At 45.6% G+C, this 17,500-nt stretch overlaps 2 protein-coding genes across 2 annotated transcripts in view; one reads left to right on the top strand and one right to left on the bottom strand.

Annotated features, from left to right (window-relative positions):
* Positions 1–17,500, top strand: part of LOC139387908 (sterile alpha motif domain-containing protein 9-like) — a 429,675-nt gene that overhangs the window by 128,561 nt on the left and 283,614 nt on the right. The window lies entirely within an intron of this gene.
* The window catches only part of LOC139388106 (neurobeachin a), a 257,294-nt gene that overhangs the window by 20,294 nt on the left and 219,500 nt on the right, over positions 1–17,500 (bottom strand). The window contains exons 39-45 of the mRNA XM_071134675.1: positions 16,352–16,478; positions 14,963–15,082; positions 10,620–10,753; positions 9,562–9,623; positions 695–759; positions 191–299; positions 1–52 (exon numbers count right to left, since the gene is read on the bottom strand). The exon at positions 1–52 is cut by the window's left edge and continues 115 nt beyond it. Of these exons, the coding sequence (XP_070990776.1) occupies positions 1–52; positions 191–299; positions 695–759; positions 9,562–9,623; positions 10,620–10,753; positions 14,963–15,082; positions 16,352–16,478 (669 nt within the window). The remainder of the gene's footprint in view (positions 53–190; positions 300–694; positions 760–9,561; positions 9,624–10,619; positions 10,754–14,962; positions 15,083–16,351; positions 16,479–17,500) is intronic.

Raw genomic sequence — 17,500 nt, 5'->3', positions numbered from 1 at the left:
CACACATCCTCTCCTCCTCCCTCCTGTCAGCAGCGTACTGGGCACAGTTAGACTGGGTGGGAGGGGCGTAGGGAAAGAGAGGGAGAGAGAGAGAGACGTTGAGATTCCTGCTATCATGGTTTAGTGTACTGGAGGACACAGAGTCAGACACAGACACTGTCGTTCAGAGGAAGGAAGACTGAACTCTGACCTCAAACTCAGCGTGTTTGTGTACGTCTTCAGCTCTCTGTCTGTTGAGGATAAACTCTGCTTCGTTGGCCACACGCACAATGTGGTCCTTCATAGCATGGCACAGCAATCTGGGAAGAGAGAGAAAGGGAGAGAGCCAGAGGGAGAGGGAGGAGATAGTGAGAGAGGGATATTAGAAAGGATGGGGAAAGAGAGAGAGAGGGGGATATCAGAAGAGAGAGAGAGAGAGAGAGAGTGGGGGATATAGAGAGAGAGAGAGAGAGGGGGAGAGAGAGAGAGGGGGGATGTCAGAAGAGAGAGAGAGAGAGAGAGAGAGAGAGAGAGAGAGACAGAGACAGAGACAGAGACAGAGAGAGAGCAAGATATATATATCAGAAGAGAGAGAGAGGGGGGTTTAATTGAGCCTCTTTCTAAACGGTTAGCCCTGAGCAGATGATTCCTGATGGTGATAACAGAATAAGCAGTCCGATAGAAAGATAAATCAATGTGATAGATGATTGATTACCTTCCCTCATTGATGAGCTCTATGAAGGCCAGCCCAGCGTTCTTCTGGATAGAGTTCTGCCACTCCTGGAAACACAAAGGGTCATATTACAAAACAGACACAAAGCCACACACGGACCACTACTGACTACTACTGACTACTACTGACCACTACTGACCACTACTGACCACTACTGACTACTACGGACCACTACTGACCACTACGGACCACTACTGACTACTACTGACCACTACTGACTACTACTGACCACTACTGACCACTACTGACCACTACGGACCACTCCTAACTACTACTGACCACTATGGACCACTACTGACTACTACTGACCACTACTGACTACTACTGACCACTACTGACCACTACTGACTACTACGGACCACTACCGACCACTACTGACCACTACGGACCAATACTGACCACTACTGACCACTACGGACCAATACTGACCACTACTGATTACTACTAACTACTACTGCCTACTACTGACCACTACTGGCCACTACTGACCACTACTGACCACTACTGACAACTACCGACCACTACAGACCACTACCGACTACTACCGACCACTACTGACTACTACTGATTACTACTGACCACTACTGATCACTACTGACCACTATGGACCACTACGGACTACTACTGACTACTACTGACCATTATGGACCACTACTGACCACTACTGACTACTACTGACCACTACTAACTACTACTGACTACTACGGATCACTACTGACCACTACTGACTACTACTGACTACTACAGACCACTACAGACCACTACTGACTACTACTGACTACTACAGACCACTACAGACCACTACTGACTACTACTGACTACTAGTGACCACTATGGACCACTACGGACCACTACTGACTACTACTGACCATTATGGACCACTACTGACCACTACTGACTACTACTGACTACTACGGACCACTACTGACCACTACTGACTACTACTGACCCCTACGGACCACTACCCCTACTGACCACTACCGACCACTACGGACCACTACTGACTACTACTGACTACTACTGACCACTATGGACCACTACGGACCACTACTGACTACTACTGACCCCTACGGACCACTACCCCTACTGACCACTACGGACCACTACTGACTACTACTGACCACTACTGACCACTACTGACTACTACGGACCACTACCGACCACTACTGACCACTACGGACCAATACTGACCACTACTGACCACTACGGACCAATACTGACCACTACTGATTACTACTAACTACTACTGCCTACTACTGACCACTACTGGCCACTACTGACCACTACTGACCACTACTGACAACTACCGACCACTACAGACCACTACCGACTACTACCGACCACTACTGACTACTACTGATTACTACTGACCACTACTGATCACTACTGACCACTACTGACCACTATGGACCACTACGGACTACTACTGACTACTACTGACCATTATGGACCACTACTGACCACTACTGACTACTACTGACCACTACTAACTACTACTGACTACTACGGATCACTACTGACCACTACTGACTACTACTGACTACTACAGACCACTACAGACCACTACTGACTACTACTGACTACTACAGACCACTACAGACCACTACTGACTACTACTGACTACTAGTGACCACTATGGACCACTACGGACCACTACTGACTACTACTGACCATTATGGACCACTACTGACCACTACTGACTACTACTGACTACTACGGACCACTACTGACCACTACTGACTACTACTGACCCCTACGGACCACTACCCCTACTGACCACTACCGACCACTACGGACCACTACTGACTACTACTGACTACTACTGACCACTATGGACCACTACGGACCACTACTGACTACTACTGACCCCTACGGACCACTACCCCTACTGACCACTACGGACCACTACTGACCACTACTGACCACTACTGACTACTACGGACTACTACTGCCCACTACTGACTACTACTGACCACTACTGACTACTACTGACTACTACTGACTACTACTGACCACTACTGACTACTATTGACTACTACTGACCACTACTGACTACTACTGACTACTACGGACCACTACTGACCACTACGGACCACTACTGACTACTACTGACCACTACTGACTACTACTGACCACTACTAACTACTACTGACTACTACGGATCACTACTGACCACTACTGACTACTACTGACTACTACAGACCACTACAGACCACTACTGACTACTACTGACTACTACAGACCACTACAGACCACTACTGACTACTACTGACTACTAGTGACCACTATGGACCACTACGGACCACTACTGACTACTACTTACCATTATGGACCACTACTGACCACTACTGACTACTACGGACCACTACTGACCACTACTGACTACTACTGACCCCTACGGACCACTACCCCTACTGACCACTACCGACCACTACGGACCACTACTGACTACTACTGACTACTACTGACCACTATGGACCACTACGGACCACTACTGACTACTACTGACCCCTACGGACCACTACCCCTACTGACCACTACGGACCACTACTGACCACTACTGACCACTACTGACTACTACGGACTACTACTGCCCACTACTGACTACTACTGACTACTACTGACTACTACTGACTACTACTGACCACTACTGACTACTACTGACTACTACTGACCACTACTGACTACTACTGACTACTACGGACCACTACTGACCACTACGGACCACTACTGACTACTACTGACCACTACTGACCACTACGGACCACTACTGACTACTACGGACTACTACTGACCACTACTGACCACTACTGACCACTACAGACCACTACTGACCACTATGGACCACTACGGACCACTACTGACTACTACGGACCACTACTGACTACTACTGACCACTACTGACCACTACGGACCACTACTGACCACTATGGACCACTACGGACCACTACTGACTACTACGGACCACTACTGACAACTACGGACCACTACAGATCACTACTGACCACTACTGACCACTACTGGCCACTACTGACCACTACTGACCACTACTGACTACTACTGACCACTACTAACTACTACTGACTACTACGGATCACTACTGACCACTACTGACTACTACTGACTACTACAGACCACTACTGACTACTACTGACTACTACAGACCACTACAGACCACTACTGACTACTACTGACTACTAGTGACCACTATGGACCACTACCGACCACTACTGACTACTACTGATTACTACTGACCACTACTGACCACTATGGACCACTACGGACTACTACTGACTACTACTGACCATTATGGACCACTACTGACCACTACTGACTACTACTGACCACTACTAACTACTACTGACTACTACGGATCACTACTGACCACTACTGACTACTACAGACCACTACAGACCACTACTGACTACTACAGACCACTACTGACCACTACTGACTACTAATGACTACTACTGACTACTACTGACTACTACTGACCACTACTGACTACTACTGACTACTACTGACCACTACTGACCACTACTGACTACTACTGACTACTACTGACCACTACTGACTACTACTGACTACTACTGACTACTACTGACCACTACTGACTACTACTGACCACTACGGACCACTACGGACCACTTGCATCAACAGCTCTGTCTGTGGTTACATTTCTCCAGCCCCATCCCTCAGCTTCATAGCAAACCAAGAGACGGGGCTGCCATCAGGCTGAAACACAAACATACAAACATACAAATTCAAAAGTATTTTTTTGTTGTTGTGTGTTTAAGTTCAGGAAAACACTAAAATAAGTCCAATTTGACAACGTAAATATCTCTATTGTGTGACCAGTGGATTCCCGGACAGAGAATACAGACTGCAGCAACACTAGACAGAGAGAGAGACTGTTTGCTGTGAACGATCTGACACGGAACCCAAACCGGCACCATCGTGCATAGATGTATTTTGTCCCCCGTGATCACGACACGCAGGTTAAAATATCAAAGCAAACTCTCAACCAATTATGTTAATTTGGGGACAAGTCGAAAAGCATTAAACATTTATGGCAATTTAGCTAGCTAGCTTTCACTTGCTAGCTAATGTGTCCAATTTAGCTAGCTTGCTGTTGCTAGCTAATTTGTCCTGGGATATAAACATTTTGTTATTATTTTTATTTTATTTTATTTCACCTTTATTTAACCAGGTAGGCTAGTTGAGAACACCTTTATTTAACCAGGTAGGCTAGTTGAGAACAAGTTCTCATTTACAACACAGAGTTACACATGGAGTAAACAATTAACAAGTCAATAACACAGTAGAAAAAAAAGAGAGTCTATATACATTGTGTGCAAAAGGCATGAGGAGGTAGGTGAATAATTACAATTTTGCAGATTAACACTGGAGTGATAAACGATCAGATGGTCATGTACAGGTAGAGATATTGGTGTGCAAAAGAGCAGAAAAGTAAATAAATATAAACAGTACGGGGATGAAGTAGGTAAAATTGGGTGGGCTATTTACCGATAGACTATGTACAGCTATTTAACCTGAAATGCACAAGGTCCTTTACTCCGACAATTAATCCACACATAAAACGGTCAACAGAATCATTTCTAGTCATCTCTCCTCCTTCCAGACTTTATCTTCTCTTGACTTAATATTGAGATTGGCAACTTTCATAAATTAGATGAGTTACTGCCACTGACCTCATTTGTCTTTCAGTCACCCACGTGGGTATTACCAATGAGGAGATGGCACATGGGTACCTGCTTCTATAAACCAATGAGGAGATGGGAGAGGCAGGACTTGCAGCGAGATCTGCGTCACAAATAGAACTTATATTTTAGCCCTTGGCAACGCAGACGCTCGTTGATGCGTGAGCAGTGTGGGTGCAATAATTGAGTAATATAGATGTCTACAATTATTTTGCAACGCTCGCGCAAGTGGTGTTGTCTGCCTGTTAGAGACATAACATAACATTCAACATACCCATTAGGATCTGATGACACCAATCCACAAAAGTGGAGACAAGAAGGGCCATCTCTGCCATCAAAAGGAACATTAAATTCGACATACCAGTTGGGATCTGGCTAAAAATACTTGAATCAGTTATAGAACCCGTTGCCCTTCATGGTTGTGAGGTCTGGGGTCCGCTCACCAACTAAGACTTCACTAAAGGGGACAAACACCAAATTGAAACTCTGCAAGCATAATTCTGCAAAAATATCCTCTGTGTACAACGTAAAACACCAAATAATTTGTACAGAGCAGAATTAGGCCTATACCTGCTAATTAGCAGATGTGTAGTTAAATTCTACAAATCCAATTTTGATAAACTCCCATATCTGTTGGGTGAAATATCACAGCTTGCCATCACAGCAGCAAGATGTGTGACCTGTTGCCACGAGAAAAGGGCAACCAGTGAAGAACAAACACCATTGTAAATACAACCCATATTTATGCTTATTTATTTTATATTTTGTACTTTAAATATTTGCACATCAATACAACAATGTATACAGACATAATATGACATTTGAAATGTCTTTATTATTTTGGAACTTTTTGAAAATGATTTATTTATTTAAACTTTAATTAACTTTAGACCGCTGTGCCACTCAAGGAACCCACACATCTAACTTGTCTGAGTGTAATATTTACTGTTCACTTTTTATTGTTAATTTCACATTTGTTTATCCATTTCACTTGCTTTGGCAATGTAAACATGTGTTTCCCATTCCAATAAAGCCCCTTGAACTAAAATTAAATGAGAGAGAGAGAGAGAGAGAGAGAGAGAGAGAGAGAGAGAGAGAGAGAGAGAGAGAGAGAGAGAGCAAGCGAGAGAGACAGAGAGAGAGAGAGAGAGAGAGAGAGAGCAAGCGAGAGAGACAGAGAGAGAGAGAGAGAGAGAGCAAGCGAGAGAGACAGAGAGAGAGAGAGAGAGAGAGAGAGAGAGAGAGAGAGAGCAAGCGAGAAAGACAGAGAGAGAGAGAGAGAGAGAGAGAGCAAGCGAGAGAGACAGAGAGAGAGAGAGAGAGAGAGAGAGAGAGAGAGAGAGAGCAAGCGAGAGAGACAGAGAGAGAGAGAGAGAGAGAGAGAGAGCAAGCAAGAGAGAGAGACAGAGAGAGAGAGAGAGAGAGAGACAGAGAGAGAGAGGAAAGAGAGATGAGAAACACAGACAGACAGACAGACAGACAGAGAGAGAGAGAGAGAGTGAGAGAGAGAGAGGAGAGAGAGAGTGAGAGAGAGGGAGGGAGAGAAGAGAGAGAGAGTGAGAGGGAGAGAAGAGAGAGATAGTGAGAGAGAGAGAGGGAGAGAAGAGAGAGAGAGACAGAGAGAGAGAGAGAGAGAAAGGAGAGATAAATGGAGAGGATAGGTCAAGAGGGGTCATAGTTTGTAAGGTTCATGTAGAGTCTATAGACCTTGAAGCCGGTTAATCAGGGACTGATTTAGACCAGGGACACCAGGTGGACCAGCTGAATATCAGAACAGAACCGGTGTAGTAGAAGGGGTGAAACACGTTACCTCCTAGGGTTTAAATACCCCCGGTGTAGTAGAAGGGGTGAAACATGTTACCTCCTAGGGTTTAAATACCCCCGGTGTAGTAGAAGGGGTGAAACACGTTACCTCCTAGGGTTTAAATAATGAAACTCATGCACTTACTGTAAGTCGCTCTGGAAAAGAGCATCTGCTATATGAAAAGTGAAAAGAGCGTATTTTATATTCTTTCTTATGTAAAAAAGAAACAACAGAGAGAGCGATAGCTCCATTATCTCCATGGATGGATCTGAAGGACACATGGGAGCGTCTCAGGTTCCCTTCCTCATCCCAGGGATCAATATCTGGGCTGGGGTTCTGTCCCCTGGGCCCCTAATGGAAGACAAGGCTGGAGCCCTGTGTAATACTAGACACACTGACAGGAAGAGGAGGGAAAGAGAGGAGAGGGGAGGGGAATGACAGAGAGAGAGGACGGTGAGGAGTAGAGACAGAAGGTGGAGAAGAGGATGAACGAGGAGGGAGAGAGAGGACGGTGAGGAGTAGAGACAGAAGGTGGAGAAGAGGATGAACGAGAAGGGAAAGTGGTAGAAGAGATGAGAGGAGAGAAGAGGTAGATGGAGATGAGAGGAAGAGGAGAGGAGGAGGAGGAAGAGAGGAGAACAGAGCTGGACGAGGAGAACAAAATAAGGAGAAGAGGATGAGAGGAAAGGGACAGAAGTTAAATGGAGCGAATGGATAAAAAGAAGACAGGAGAAGAAGATGAGAGAGGAGAGAAGAGGAGGATGAGAAAGGAGAGAAGAGGAGGATGAGAGAGGAGAGAAGAGCAGGATGAGAGAGGAGAGAAGAGGAGGATGAGAAAGGAGAGAAGACGAGGATAAGAAAGGAGAGAAGAGGAGGATGAGAGAAGAGAGAAGAGGAGGATGAGAGAAGAGAGAAGAGGAGGATGAGAAAGGAGAGAAGAAAAGGATGAGAAAGGAGAGAAGAGGAGGATGAGAGAGGAGAGAAGAGGAGGATGAGAAAGGAGAGAAGAGGAGGATGAGAGAGGAGAGAAGAGGAGGATGGGAGAGGACAATAGGAAAGGTGGGACAAACAACATGGAAGTTGAGTTGAGATAAGTGGAGAGCAATGGTACACTCAAAGGACAAGAACATCTCCAGGAACCAGGAACACACACATACCCCGGAGAGGATGGACAGAGAGAGATACTGACCAGGAACACACACATACACCGGAGAGGATGGACAGAGAGAGATACTGACCAGGAACACACACATACCCCGGAGAGGATGGACAGAGAGAGATACTGACCAGGAACACACACATACCCCGGAGAGGATGGACAGAGAGAGATACTGACCAGGAACACACACATACCCCGGAGAGGATGGACAGAGAGAGATACTGACCAGGAACACACACATACCCCGAAGAAGATGGACAGAGAGAAATAAAAGGAGGAATGAAGAGGTGAGTATCATTCTGTTTCTCCTTCTGCCTGCTGAGTCTAGCTACCCAAGCCACACCTTGTTAGTGATATGAAATGGTGCTTTGTTCTCAGAGATCAAGACAGCGGAGACGGATGATTGTAATAAAGTATAGTCAAAACATGTTTATGAATATCCTTCTTGTTTTCGGGAAGAGATAGAAGTTGAGGAAACTGATGAGAATCAAATGTGTAAATATGGAGTTTCACCCACATTGAGACTGCAGCAGACGCAACCGTTAATGCTGTCATAAAGGGCGGGTCTGTAACCAGACACCTGTCTGATAGCACTTTAGACCTGTCAATCAAACCACAGCGCTCATCATTGGCTGCTTAGTGCTGCATCGATGGGGCTGGCTGATACTGAAGGTAAACTTGAAGGGCTTAGAAACCCCTAGATAAATCCAAAGCAGGCTAGTTGGTTTCATAACACTAAGTATAGTGAGACAATCTAGTGCATATACTGGGAACTATACAGAAAACATATATACAGAGAGAGAGAGAGAGAAAATAATAAATAAATAGAGAGAGGGGAGAGGGAACGAAAGAAAGAGAAGGAGAGAGAGAGAGATAGCGAGAGAGAGAGAGAGAGAGAGAGAGAGAGAGAGAGAGGGGGCAGAGAGAAATGGGGGAGAGGCAGAGAGAGAGTAAGAGAGGCAGAGAAAGGGAGAGAGAGAGAGAGAGAGAGAGGCAGAGAGAGGCAGCGAGAGAGAGAGAGAGAGAGAGTGAGAGAGAGGCACAGAGAGAGAGAGAGAGAGAGAGAGAGTGTGAGAGAGAGAGACAGAGAGAGAGAGAGAGAGAGAGAGAGAGAGAGAGAGAGAGAGAGAGAGAGAGAGAGAGAGAGAGAGAAAGGGGTACGTACCTGAGAACAGAGCAGCATGACCAGCTCTACTACTGAAGTACTGGACTTCATACAGACCAGACCTGCAGAGAGAGAGACAGGAGCGTCAGGACCCAGAACACACACACACACACGCTCGCACGGAACACACACACACACACACACACACACACACACACACACACACACACACACACACACACACACACACACACACACACACACACACACACACACATAGTTCTCTTAACAGGTTACCCACCCAGCTAACAGCATTAGATCTTACAGTATAACACAGAAAGGACAAGTGGAACAAGGGAACGGACAGAACGGCAGGGAAACAGACCTACTACTTCCTACTGAAAGTCCTGTTTATTCAGCACTATCCTTAAACCTCCTCATACCTCCTCAAACCTCCTCATACCTCCTCAAACCTCCTCATACCTCCTCAAACCTCCTCATACCTCCTCAAACCTCCTCAAACCTCCTCATACCTCCTCAAACCTCCTCATACCTCCTCAAACCTCCTCATACCTCCTCAAACCTCCTCATACCTCCTCAAACCTCCTCATACCTCCTCATACCTCCTCAAACCTCCTCATACCTCCTCAAACCTCCTCATACCTCCTCAAACCTCCTCATATCTCCTCATACCTCCTCAAACCTCCTCATACCTCCTCAAACCTCCTCATACCTCCTCAAACCTCCTCATACCTCCTCAAACCTCCTCATACCTCCTCAAACCTCCTCAAACCTCCTCATACCTCCTCAAACCTCCTCATACCTCCTCAAACCTCCTCATACCTCCTCAAACCTCCTCATACCTCCTCAAACCTCCTCATACCTCCTCATACCTCCTCATACCTACTCAAACCTCCTCATACCTGATCCATGGATGGGTGAGGTAGCCAGTCGACAGATACAGACACACAGGCGACCGTGCACACACACACACACACACACACACACACAGCCATCCAGTGTGAGCGGTGACAGCAGCACGGTGAGGACTGGACAGTGGATGGGGGGACTCACTCCACACAGAGACGCCAGATAGAAGTTAAAGGCGTGTACAGCACCTGTACCTTCAATGAGCAGCTCCTGGCCGTGGCTACCCAACAGGGTCCTAGAGAGGAACGGAGCAAAGTCCACAAAGATCTCCCTCAGGAGGGGGGCCACCTTCTCCAGGGCGCGCTCCAACTTAGTGGTGATACTGTAGAGGGGGAGAGAGAGGGGGGAGCAGGGCATGGGGAGGGAGGAAGAGAGAGGGAGGGGGTTGGGGGAGGGACAGAGGGGAGCGAGAGAAAGGGTCAGAGAAGGGGACAGAGAGAGATAGAGGGAAGGGGAGAGGGAGGGAGGGAGGGGTGGGGAGAGGAGGAAGGAGAGAGACAGAGAGGGGTTGAGGGAGGGGATGAGAGTGAGAGGAGAAGGATAGAAGAAGAAGAAGAAGAAGAAGAAGAAGAAGAAGAAGAAGATGAATAAGTATAGAAGAAGAAGAAGAAGGATAGAAGAAGAAGAAGAAGAAGGATAGAAGAAGAAGAAGAAGAAGAAGAAGAAGAAGAAGGATAGAAGAAGAAGAAGAAGAAGAAGAAGAAGAAGGATAGAAGAAGAAGAAGAAGGATAGAAGAAGAAGATGAATAAGTATAGAAGAAGAAGATGAATAAGTATAGAAGAAGAAGACGAAGGATAGAAGAAGAAGAAGAAGGATAGAAGAAGAAGAAGAAGGATAGAAGAAGAAGATGAATAAGTATAGAAGAAGAAGAAGAAGGATAGAAGAAGAAGAAGAAGGATAGAAGAAGAAGAAGAAGAAGAAGAAGAAGAAGAAGGATAGAAGAAGAAGAAGAAGAAGAAGAAGAAGATGAATAAGTATAGAAGAAGAAGAAGAAGAAGGATAGAAGAAGAAGAAGAAGAAGAAGAAGAAGAAGAAGAAGGATAGAAGAAGAATAGAAGAAGAAGAAGGATAGAAGAAGAAGAAGAAGAAGAAGAAGAAGAAGAAGAAGAAGAAGAAGAAGAAGGATAGAAGAAGAACAGAAGAAGAAGAAGAAGGATAGAAGAAGAAGAAGGATAGAAGAAGAAGATGAATAAGATGAATAAGATGAATAAGATGAATAAGGATAGAAGAAGAAGAAGAAGAAGAAGGATAGAAGAAGAAGAAGAAGAAGAAGAAGAAGATGAATAAGTATAGAAGAAGAAGAAGAAGAAGGATAGAAGAAGAAGAAGAAGAAGAAGGATAGAAGAAGAAGAAGAAGAAGAAGAAGAAGAAGAAGAAGAAGAAGGATAGAAGAAGAACAGAAGAAGAAGAAGGATAGAAGAAGAAGAATAGAAGAAGGATAGAAGAATAGAAGAAGAACAGAAGAAGGGGAAGAAAAAGGATAGAAGAAGAACAGAAGAAGGGGAAGAAGAAGGATAGAAGAAGAACAGAAGAAGGGGAAGAAGAAGGATAGAAGAAGAATAGAAGAGGAAGAGGGATAGAAGAAGAGATACACAGTCAGTTGAGCAGATAGAAGAGACAGCTTCCAACATACCCACTGACAACATGGACGTTATGACAGTTTTATGAAGGTGTTATAGTGGCATTATGACAGTACTATGAAGGCGTTATAGTGGCATTATGACAGTACTATGAAGGCGTTATAGCAGCATTATGACATTACTATGAAGGTGTTATAGTGGCATTATGACAGTATCATGAAGGCGTTATAGTGGCATTATGCCAGTATAATGAAGGTGTTATAGTGGCATTATGACAGTACTATGAAGGCGTTATAGTGGCATTATGACAGTACTATGAAGGTGTTATAGCGGCATTATGACAGTATTATGAAGGTGTTATAGTGGCATTATGACAGTATTATGAAGGCGTTATAGTGGCATTATGACAGTATTATGAAGGCGTAATAGTGGCATTATGACAGTATTATGAAGGCGTTATAGAGGCATTATGACAGTATTATAAAGGAGTTATAGTGGCATTATGACAGTACTATGAAGGTGTTATAGGAGCATTATGACAGTACTATGAAGGCGTTATTGCGGCATTATGACAGAATTATGAAGGCGTTATAGTGGCATTATGAGAGTACTATGAAGGTGTTATAGTGGTATTATGACATGGCTAGTGCAACCTATGATAGCAGCATGGCAGGTAGGTAGGTAGGTAGGTAGGGAGGTAGGTAGGTAGGTACTAGATAGATAGGTCAGATGGTCGGTCGGTCGGTAGGTAGGTAGGTAGGTAGGTAGGTAGGTAGGTAGGTAAGTAGGTAGGTACTAGGAAGGTAGGTAGGTCGGTAGGTAGGTACTAGGAAGGTAGGAAGGGAGTGAGGGAGGGAGGGAGCTAGATAGATAGTTCAGTTGGTCGGTAGATAGGTAGGTACTAGGAAGGTAGGTAGGTAGGTAGGTACTAGGAAGGTATGTAGGTAGGTAGGTAGGTAGTTAGGTAGGTAGGTAGGTACTAGGAAGGTAGGTAGGTAGGTAGGTAGGTACTAGGAAGGTAGGAAGGGAGTGAGGGAGCTAGATATATAGGTAGGTAGGTAGGTAGGTACTAGGTAGGTAGGTAGGTACTAGGAAGGTAGGTAGGTAGGTAGGTAGGAACTAGGAAGGTAGGAAGGAAGTGAGGGAGGGAGCTAGAAAGATAGGTAGGTAGGTAGGTAGGTAGGTAGGTAGGTAGGTAGGTAGGTACTGGGTAGGTAGGTAGGTAGGTACTAGGTAGGTAGGTAGGTAGATAGGTACTAGGAAGGTAGGAAGGGAGTGATGGAGGGAGCTAGATAGGTAGGTAGGTAGGTAGGTAGGTAGGTAGGTAGGTAGGTAGGTAGGGAGAGAGGGAGTGAGCTAGATAGATAGGTAGGTAGGTAGGTAGGAAGGGAGGGATGGAGGGAGCTAGATAGGTAGGTAGGTAGGTAGGTAGGTAGGTACTAGGAAGGTATGTAGGTAGGTAGGTAGGTAGGTAGGTAGGTAGGTAGGTAGGTAGGTAGGTAGGTAGGTAGGTAGGTATATAGGAAGGTAGGTACTAGGAAGGTAGGAAGGGAGTGAGGGAGGGAGCTAGATATATAGGTAGGTAGGTAGGTAGGTAGGTAGGTAGGTAGGTAGGTAGGTAGGTAGGTAGGTACTTGGTAGGTAGGTAGGTAGGTACTAGGAAGGTAGGTAGGTAGGTAGGTACTAGGAAGGTAGGAAGGGAGTGAGGGAGTGAGCTAGATAGATAGGTAGGTAGGTAGGTAGGTAGGTAGGTAGGTAGGTAGGTAGGAAGGAAGGAAGGGAGTGATGGAGGGAGCTAGATAGATAGGTAGGTAGGTAGGTACTAGGAAGGTAGGAAGGGAGTGATGGAGGGAGCTAGATAGGTAGGTAGGTAAGTAGGTAGGTAGGTAGGTAGGTAGGTAGGTAGGTAGGTAGGTAGGTAGGTCGGTAGGTAGGTAGGTAGGTAGGTAGGAAGGAAGGAAGGAAGGGAGTGATGGAGGGAGCTAGATATATAGGTAGGTAGGTTAGTAGGTAGGTAGGTAGGTAGGTACTAGGTAGGTACTAGATAGATAGGTAGGTAGGAAGGAAGGGAGTGATGGAGGGAGTAGATAGATAGGTAGGTAGGTAGGTAGGTAGGTAGGTAGGTAGGTAGGAAGGAAGGAAGAGAGTGATGGAGGGAGCTAGATAGATAGGTAGGTAGGTAGGTAGGTAGGTAGGTAGGTAGGTAGGTAGGTAGGTAGGTACTAGGTAGGTACTAGATAGATAGGTCAGTTGGTCGGTCGGTCGGTAGGTAGGTACTAGGAAGGGAGTGAGGGAGGGAGCTAGATAGATAGGTAGGTAGGTAGGTAGGTAGGTAGGTACTAGGTAGGTAGGTAGGTAGGTAGGCAGGTAGGTAGGTAGGTAGGTACTATGTAGGTAGGTTCTAGGAAGGTAGGAAGGGAATGAGGGAGGGAGCTAGATAGATAGGTAGGTAGGTAGGTAGGTAGGTAGGTAGGTAGGTAGGTAGGTAGGTAGGTAGGTAGGTAGGTAGATAGGTAGGAAGGAAGAGAGTGATGGAGGGAGCTAGATAGATAGGTAGGTAGGTAGGTAGGTAAGTAGGTAGGTAGGTACTAGATAGATAGGTCAGTTGGTCGGTCGGTCGGTAGGTAGGTACTAGGAAGGGAGTGAGGGAGGGAGCTAGATAGATAGATAGGTAGGTAGGTAGGTAGGTAGGTAGGTACTAGGTAGGTAGGTAGGCAGGTAGGTAGGTAGGTACTATGTAGGTAGGTACTAGGAAGGTAGGAAGGGAATGAGGGAGGGAGCTAGATAGATAGGTAGGTAGGTAGGTAGGTAGGTAGGTAGGTAGGTAGGTAGGTAGGTAGGTAGGTAGGTAGGTAGGTACTAGGTAGGTCGGTAGGTATGTAGGACGGTCGGTCGGTCGGTCGGTAGGTCGGTCGGTAGGTAGGTAGTGTTTGGGGTCAGGTGTCCTTGCCTAAGACACTGTCCTGCATCGCGGGGGGCTGTCTGGAAGCCTGCCAGAGAGCTAAAGGGCTTGAGCTCAGGAGGAGTCAACCCGCTGCGCAGCTCGCACTGCTCCACCTCACAATAGACACTGTAATACACAAACCACACACACATTAAAGCAACAACACACTAACTAACACTTCTACACACTCTTAAAAAAAACTCACCAACTCTACATTATATGAGCTCTGACTTCTTTTATGGACACAGAGGCCTGACTTGACTATTGTCGATAAGGGTAACATGGACTCATGCCTAAAACTTGTCAATATGTTATTTGTGTAAAAGTGCAAGTTACATACATTTCAAGTTAAGTGTTTGGCCCTGTTAGGTTGATTACACAGACAGGTTCACCAGATCAAGATAACGCCTAGTTCCAATGCAGGGACATTTTGCAAACGACATACTGACAATGGTAGATTAACTAGCTAAAGATATATTGTAAAATAATAGTTATTCATAGTTGAAAGACAAACAGATATCTAATGAATATCCTATTATCAAGTATCCTATTATGATATCTTTAATGAGCATCCTGTTATGATATCTAAGGAGTATCCTATTATGATATCTTTCATGAGCATCCTATTATGATATCTAAGGAGCATCCTGTTATGATATCTTTCATTAGTATCCAATTATGCGAACGACAGACAGACAGATGGGAGTGAGGTAGTAAAGGTAAACATGCAAAATGTTGGGGAGGAGAGAAATAGGGGAGGAGAGAGAGGGGAGGAGAGAGATAGGAGAGGAGAGATGTAGGGGAGGCGAGAGATAGGGGAGTAGAGAGCTAGGGGAGGAGAGAGATAGGGGAGGAGAGATGTAGGGGAGGAGAGAGATAGGGGAGTAGAGAGCTAGGGGAGGAGAGAGATAGGGGAGGAGAGATGTAGGGGAGGAGAGAGATAGAGAAGGAGAGATGTAGGGGAGGAGAAAGATAGGGGAGGAGAGAGATAGGGGAGGAGAGAGATAGGGGAGGATAGAGATAGGGGAGGAGAAAGATAGGGGAGGAGAGAGATAGGGGATGAGAGATGTAGGGGAGGAGAACGATAGGGGAGGAGAGAGATAGGCGAGGAGAGAGATAGGGGAGGAGAAAGATAGGGGATGATAGATGTAGGGGAGGAGAAAGATAGGGGAGGAGAAAGATAGGGGAGGAGAGAGATAGGGGAGGAGAGAGATAGGGGAGGAGAGAGATAGGGGAGGATAGAGATAGGGGAGGAGAGAGATAGGGGAGGATAGAGATCGGGGAGGAGGGAGATGTGACTAACAATAATCTATGGAAGTGGAAACGGACAGGGGCAGATGGAAAGATGGACAGCTATAGAGAGTTAGTGAAGGAAAGAGAAAGAGAGATTCTGACCTCATGCTCTCAACGGTGTCTTCGGTCAAGGGAGCCACTGTCTGTACGGCTGGTAGGTTCTTACTGGTCGCACCGTTGACGAAGGATGAGGAAGAAGAAGAGGAAGAAGAGGCAGAGTCAGTGGCACCTGGAGAGAAGAGGGAGAGAAGAGGGGGAGAAAGAAGGGGAGAGAGAGCGAGAAAGAGAGACAGAAAGAAAGAGAGAGAGAGAGAGAGAGAGACATTGTAATGTTTACTGATACATTTGTTATTGGTCATTTTAATTTTGTTAATGATCTATTTCACTTGCTTTGGCAATGTAAACATATGAGACAGAGAGAGAGAGAGAGAGAGAGAGAGAGAGCGAGAGGGGGGGGAGAGAGGGGGGGAGAGAGAGAGAGAGAGAGGGGGGGGGGAGAGTGAGAGAGAGGTAGAGAGAGAGAGAGAGAGAGAGAGAGAGAGAGAGAGAGAGAGAGAGAGAGAGAGAGACGGGGGAAGTAACAGGTAAATGAATGTGTATAATCATCCATAGTACTGAGAGAGGAAGCCATATAGGATGAGATGACGAGGTTGTAAAGGACTGAGACAGAGACAAGAGGAGATGACAAGGTTGTAAAGTACTGAGATAGAGATAAGAGGATATCACGAGGTTGTAAAGGACTGAGATAGAGATAAGAGGATATGACGAGGTTGTAAAGTACTGAGATAAGAGGAGATGACGAGGTTGTAAAGAATTGAGATAAGAGGAGATGACGAGGTTGTAAAGGACTGAGATAAGAGGAGATGACGAGGTTGTAAAGGACTGAGATAAGAGGAGATGACGAGGTTGTAAAGTACTGAGATAAGAGGAGATGACGAGGTTGTAAAGGACTGAGATAGAGATAAGAGGATATGACGAGGTTGTAAAGGACTGAGACAGAGATAAGAGGAGATGACGAGGTTGTAAAGTACAGAGATAAGAGGAGATGACGAGGTTGTAAAGGACAGAGGTAAGAGGAGATGACGAGGTTGTAAAGTACTGAGATAGAGATAAGAGGAGATGACGAGGTTGTAAAGTACTGAGATAGAGATAAGAGGAGATGACGAGGTTGTAAAGTACAGAGATAAGAGGAGATGACGAGGTTGTAAAGGACTGAGATAGAGATAAGAGGAGATGACGAGGTTGTAAAGT

Source organism: Oncorhynchus clarkii, chromosome 29 (assembly GCF_045791955.1).
Source record: "Oncorhynchus clarkii lewisi isolate Uvic-CL-2024 chromosome 29, UVic_Ocla_1.0, whole genome shotgun sequence".
In the NCBI taxonomy this organism is placed as follows: domain Eukaryota; kingdom Metazoa; phylum Chordata; class Actinopteri; order Salmoniformes; family Salmonidae; genus Oncorhynchus; species Oncorhynchus clarkii.
This window is presented reverse-complemented; position numbering and strand designations above follow the sequence as displayed.